This window comes from Mya arenaria, chromosome 8, assembly GCF_026914265.1.
Source record: "Mya arenaria isolate MELC-2E11 chromosome 8, ASM2691426v1".
Taxonomy (NCBI): domain Eukaryota; kingdom Metazoa; phylum Mollusca; class Bivalvia; order Myida; family Myidae; genus Mya; species Mya arenaria.
The window spans coordinates 5,448,831-5,455,586 of record NC_069129.1 but is presented as its reverse complement, the minus strand read 5'-3'; the positions used below and the strand labels follow the sequence as shown (position 1 = coordinate 5,455,586).

Sequence of the window (6,756 nt, the reverse complement as noted above, 5' to 3'; positions counted from 1 at the left end):
TCCGAAGAAGAGAATTGTGGAAATAATTAACAAAAGCTTCTAATGTTTCATTCTAATTTATTAAAGTAGCGTTTGTTTATAACCCTGACTCGATTGCATTTAATCTAGCTTCTGTTAGCCACTGAAAACTTCGATACGCAGAAAAATATTGTGGGAATGCTATCTAGCTGATTCGCGAGATATATATCAGAATTTTCCAATAACAAATATCACTTGTTGGAATACTGTGACTGGAGAAGCATTTCGCGCGATGTTCTAATGGTAACTCGCCCGTCAAAGGCGTCTATAATACAACTTGGAATATGTGACATAAATAACACAAATATATTACACAGTTTTGGATTAAATTTTATTTAAGGGATCCGTAAATTGTGATTAGATTAAAGATATCGCGATGGATATAGTTGGAGACATCTAGTTTAATATGAGGTGAATATTATCATTGTCTATCGTGAGCAGATTTTGCGTAGGTTCTTTTTATATAATGCAGGAAATACACTGTTAATGATTTTGTAACTCTTGCAACATTAAAGACAACATTAAACATAACCATTGTTTATATGCATGCATTAATTTTTATTTTTTTCTGTTTAATTTTGACGATTTATTCCGTAAAACAAGGCCATTGGTCAAATTTCCAAAATGAATGTTTCATTTTAAAAGGTATATTAAAAATAATTTTAGAAAGTATCCTGTAATGGATTTTCCACGGAGTATAAAAACATCCATGTTACGTTTATGACCCGCTTCTAATTGCATTTATCTCTAGAAAATGAATGACATTATTTAATGTCGTTAAATATTTTGCAAATGATTTAAACGTTGTTCTGGGTCATCTTTAGATAGTATTGCCAAACAAAATTACATAGCAATGTTTGGCATTATTGCAATTTCGTTAAAAACTTTTACAGCATATGGCTAAAGTTTGTACTGTTATAGACAGGACAAAAACATACTATAATTCAAAATGTAAATGTTTCTAAGTTTCTTCTCGAATTGTTGTTTAGCTATGAATAAGGATTTGCTAAGGATTCGATAATTTATTCGTAGAAATGGACTTAATTGATACCAACATGCTGGTTCACTGTGTGATTCAATTCAATTCAATTTATGCATATTCATTCTGGTCTTTAAGGCAACGAAATGAGTATACATCATTTAATGTACAGCACTGTAATTTACACCATCCAATCTGATTTGCTTCTTCATTCTTAGACTAGTTTAAACTAAAAAGCAAAACAAGTTTAAGAAAAGCCAGTAACAAAAAAAACATCATTAAAAAGTTGTTGTGATCGTGTTCTAGGGACTCGTAAAATATATCATTAATCAAATATATTGGATCTGTTTAGGAGACAAATAATAAGCATCTTTAAATTAACACTAATTATTTGCTATAAACAAATCAATAGTCGTACAAAGATTTCTGTGAATTAATTGTATTTTTATGCAATGCGTAATGATCCACATACCAGCGACTAATTGTATATACTGGGTTACCGAAATAATCACTGATTGTAAATATTTGTTAAATAATTATTCTCGAAAAATTAAATCAATTGCATTTAAATTTGTAAGGTATTCAAACGAAAAGCTGTGGAATTGACTGTCGAAGACGATATTTTAACATTATGTTGATTTTAAGACATTGCTTTAATTATTACATCGATCATGTTATACGTACTGACATTTACTATTTTTCATCAGCTAAAAGTGATTGGTAAGAACCATTCATTGATATGTTTACAAAAACGACCTGAATCAAATAAAAAATGATGTGGTGGTTAATTTTAAATTGACTATTTTATTGTGTTAAACACAAATAGATAACTTTGGAACAACACCCTGTGTGTGTATCCTTTCCAGACACAATTTAAATCGGATTTTATAAAATAATGCGGAATTACAAAAACCGACATGTTTATGATGTCTGGTTAAATAAAACGTTTTTTTTTATCGAAACACAACCGGTTATTGACTGTAATCATTCTGCTATGGTTTTGCCTGATAATTGATGACATCTGAATTAGCAGCCTTAAACTTTTCAGATAGTCTATTCATTTAAAAAACAAATATTAATTGTGAATATTTGCTTCAATAAAAATACAAGTAGCAATGAATATTATTAGCCTCAAATATGGAAGATCATTATATGCCATTTGCACGCCCTTATATTTAGGCGTAACCTGTGTTTCTTCATAACAAAATATGTTTATGGTTAATGGTTGTATACTATTTCGGATTTGAGAATTTGTATGCGTTTTTAAATATTATTAAAATACATTTCAAAATTTCCCCAACAGCAAAATAAAACGCTTTTTTATTAACAAAAAAAAACATTATAAAATAAGCATGTTATTAAGTACTCTGGGTATCCGTCATAATTTCCTGAATTGTATTGGTTATTTAAGAGATTAATATGATTAAATATGTGTAAAACATCAAATGTTCTAAGGCTTCCATTATTTCAAAGTTTTGTTTTTGCATCATTCTTGGAAAAGCACTGGTATATTGTATATTTATTCAATGAAAAGTTGTTAAAATGAATGTGCCTACGCTCATATTGTTCATAGTGATGGTTCATGCAAACCCTGAAAATATGTCATTCATTATCGTTCTTATTGTTTTGGCACAAACGAATATAAATTCACAATAAATGCTTCAGTTACAGCGAACCGGATACCGAGATGCATTTGTCGAGAATGACACCGGCGTCAAATTTGACCTCGACACTTTACCAGATATTGATGGCATTGCAAATGGACCCCAATATGACGTCGGAAATTCTCGCTTTAACACCAGAGGATCAGGTATATTTGACTCACCACACCTCTTTGAAGTTTCACTTACTTAAGTTCACATGCAATACTTTAAATTCGTCGTTTTGGAAATCAATTGCTCAATTGTGTTATGTTTAAGAATACTAGTAGTTTGATACTAGTTTATGATGATGAAGATATACTGAAATCAATAACTTCAATGCTGGCCGTCAAGCATTTAAGCGATATGTCTCTACTTATGCACACACAATTTTTCGAATACTTACAAACCAACACTAGAAAAGTTATATTTCACTTTTCAGTTACACTTCATTGAATCGCTGAATCTAAACTCGGACGTACAATCGGTTGACCTGGAGGACCAGAGAATGCTTATTCCTGAATACAGGATTAACAGAGCCATAGGACTCTACCTTCCTCCATTTCTCCTACTAATGGGAACTTTTGGGAATGTTATGACTTTTCTCATTTTGAGAAATAAGGCCATGACAAGGCAATCCACGAATCTATTTTTGGCAGCTCTCGCAATCGCCGACTCTATAGTTTTGTTTGTTGGCTTGTTGCGACGATGGCTTGGTGATATATTACAAATGGATATCCAGAGTGAGTCAGATTGGCTATGTAAGGCAGTGTCGGTTCTGGGTTATAGTAGCAGCCAATTTTCCGTGTGGCTTATAATCGCAGTAACGATTGAACGTTTTTTGGTGGTAAGCCATCCTCTACACACTTCACGTTACTGCAATCTAACACGCGCTAAACGCATAATATGTTTAATCGCGTTTTTGATTGTGGCAATTAACTTTCATTTTTTGTTCACAGTATCTGTGCATGAACACGAACATGGGTTAAAATCATGCGACTCAGCGCCGCAATTCAGGCTATTAGTAACAGTTATTTGGCCATGGATAGATGCTTCACTTTATGCGCTGCTCCCATTTTTGCTCATTGTCGTATGCAATACTCTGATTATTATACAAACATTGAAAGCCACGATCTGGCGTGAGGCTCAAAATGGACCGTTGATAAACACTGCAGATAAAAGAAAGGTGTTTAAAGACAATAACATAAAATTAACCGTGATGCTTTTGTCTGTGTCTTTTACATTCCTTATTACTACATTTCCGATGGCAATTGTAATGGTTTTTCACAGCGGATGGAGTAGGGATATCGAGAACGTGCCGTTAAGTGTTATAGCACAGCGACAGTTGATAAGGACATCAGCTGAAATGTTGATGTTTCTTAACCACTCTGTTAATTTTTACTTATATTGTGCCCTTGGACAAAAATTCAGAAACCAGGTTTTGAAAACGTTGTGTCGAAGGACGTTATCAACAAATTCAAATCTTTCTGACCATAGCCAACATCTTTATTGTTCGCGTGTGAAAGGCTATCACGTTCATAACAAGTCAACGTGTTTTGACGAGACAAACTTATGACAAATGCTGCAAGCAGAAAAATCTCTATCCGTGACTATCAATCACGACTAGCCCTATATCAAGTAGACAATATGTGATTAAAACATTTCATTTGACAAAGGTTCGAACATATGAACAACTTAAGTATTGAATAACAACACGAAGTGTTAAAAATGATGTTAGGACGACAGTTTCATAAAAACAAAATCAGGATGCTTTACAAACATTTTAAACGATGTTACAAATGATTGTAAAAAGCTTCGTCACAACCTTTTAGTATGAGTATCGAGTTGACTTAAGTTATTTTGTCTTCAAAAACATATTTGCAGCCATTTTGCTTGGCTGCATGTGGATTCTAATAATACTGATCATATAACTCGTTCCAGATCCGACGCCGATAATGTGTAGCGTGTTAATCTTTATAACTAAGTGACATCTCGCTGATAAGATGATGCTCGACATGTTGTTAAAGTGTGCTCTACTGAACTATGATATTAAGAACGATAATTGATCATACTAAAATTATTTATTTATATAAATTGTGTAAACATTGTTTTTATTTTATTTTATTCTTAAATGTTTTGTTTTGTTACTTTATCGTCAATAAATTCTGAAATTATTTTATCATGTTTTGCTTATTGCTGTTATTTGTGGGGTTAAACTTCCCAACACACATTTCCGCTTATATATTTTCTCAGAACAAAGCTCAGTATTTGGTGTATCGTACTCGCACACACGAAGAAAATAATTATAATCTAGAAGTGATAAATGGTTCCTAGTGAATAACTAAACATCGTATAAAGTCATGGAATCAAAATAAAATCATGAATTTGAAAGGAAATTCATAAGTCGCAGTTTGTAAACAAAATATGAATGGTATTTTATTTTAATATGTGAAATATCAATTGGGTAGTATTCTCATGAGAATGAAAGCGTGCTTAATTATACAAAAATTGTGTCTTCTTTTAATGTTTCGATATGTTGAATATACATATATACGCATGCATCAGTTAACGGTTTAATTAAAACTAATTTCAATATGTAAATGGGCAAACGCATAAAGACTTAACGGACTCAGATACATGTTGCATATTATCAAATACAATGGAATAATTTGATGCTTTTAATGAGAATTGTGTCAGCAACTATGTTATTTTCTGTCAAGCTATGTTTTAAGGTACCTTTAACAAATGAAAATGTGTTTAATTATTTTTGGGGAAAAGAAAAAATATGTTAAGTAATAGACCTGTCAAAATATTTCAGAATGTGCGATAAGATCGCAAGGAATTAATTCACCATTTCAGATGTCAAAATATAAGCCCCGTTACTGGCAGGAAGGCTGTAATTCTTGTAATTGACTTGCCGGAGATAACGGTCGAGGGGCGCCGCGTACAAAAGGGATATTATCAGTCCGTAACATTAGATAATTGACACGCATGTCTTAATCTCATCCTAAAATAAATTATCTTTGATTTAAATTGCTTTCTCTATTTTAAATAGCGATAAACATTATCAATCTCTAGAAATTATTTTTGGAGAATCTTTTGAAAATGATATTTTAACTGCATATGCTTAACATGAATGTTCCTGTCTATTAACGCTTTTAGTTCTAGTACCTGCAACATAAATCATCGAGTTGAAATAAGTATAACTATAATATCACATGCATGGTCATTTTATTCGGATAAATCCTCTTTTGGGAAAGGGGTTCCATATTACTTTGGCTTTCTTCTCAATCCTTAATTTGTATATAAAATGGTGTTTATCTATTATGTGTCACAAAATAAATACTGTTTAAACCATTAATAAATTCGTCAGCTTGAATCAAAAACAGCAAATCACTTTTTCATCATTTTTAGAGAACACAATAAATCAGTAGCCTATATAATTGCATTTCATGTCATAACTTATAATGTATCAAATATGTAAAAGTTCAGCATGTTATGACCGTCGTTGAACTCAATGAATAGTATTTATCATAATAACAAGTTTTCATTCAACCACCAGTTGATTCAGTGCCATGAATACTAGGCCTTAAGACATTATCATTTTTAAACAGCAAACAAATAAGATAGAGATTTTAATTCAATAAATGATGAGAATAAATTACTGTTACAAATCAACAACGACGGGATAGTAAGAGTTACTGTCAGAACCTCTTTTAATAGTTTTATTTATATGTTCATATTCATTCATTTCATGAAAAATGTACTATAAAAATGGTTGTATTAAATTTAAAAAAGGTATTAACATCACATAAAAGTCGTATACTGAATTTACGATTTAATTAGAATCTGCATAATAGATAATTCAATTAAATTGGCGTTATTTTTAAAAACCGTTTTAAATATTGGAAATGTTTGTGTTATGTATTGGCGAGTCTCTATTAAAATATAGATACAAAACACCATAGCTACCTAATAGTAGACACATGTGTAATAAAAGACTTACCTATATGATAAACGGTACTTATTATATATTTTTCAGATTAGTTAAAAATTGAGTCGGCCGGTTGAAAGAATAGATGCACAGCTATTGATAAGTTAGATCAATTGTGCCATACG

At 31.5% G+C, this 6,756-nt stretch overlaps 1 protein-coding gene across 1 annotated transcript; it reads left to right on the top strand.

The window, feature by feature from the left end:
- The first annotated feature begins 237 nt into the window (after positions 1 to 237).
- LOC128245089 (probable G-protein coupled receptor 139) lies at positions 238 to 4,663 on the top strand. Its single transcript, XM_052963304.1, has 3 exons — positions 238 to 429; positions 2,663 to 2,807; positions 3,080 to 4,663. Exons 1-3 carry the CDS (start codon positions 425 to 427, stop codon positions 4,211 to 4,213), a joined length of 1,284 nt encoding a protein of 427 aa, XP_052819264.1. The 5' UTR covers positions 238 to 424; the 3' UTR covers positions 4,214 to 4,663.
- Positions 4,664 to 6,756: the final 2,093 nt, after the last annotated feature.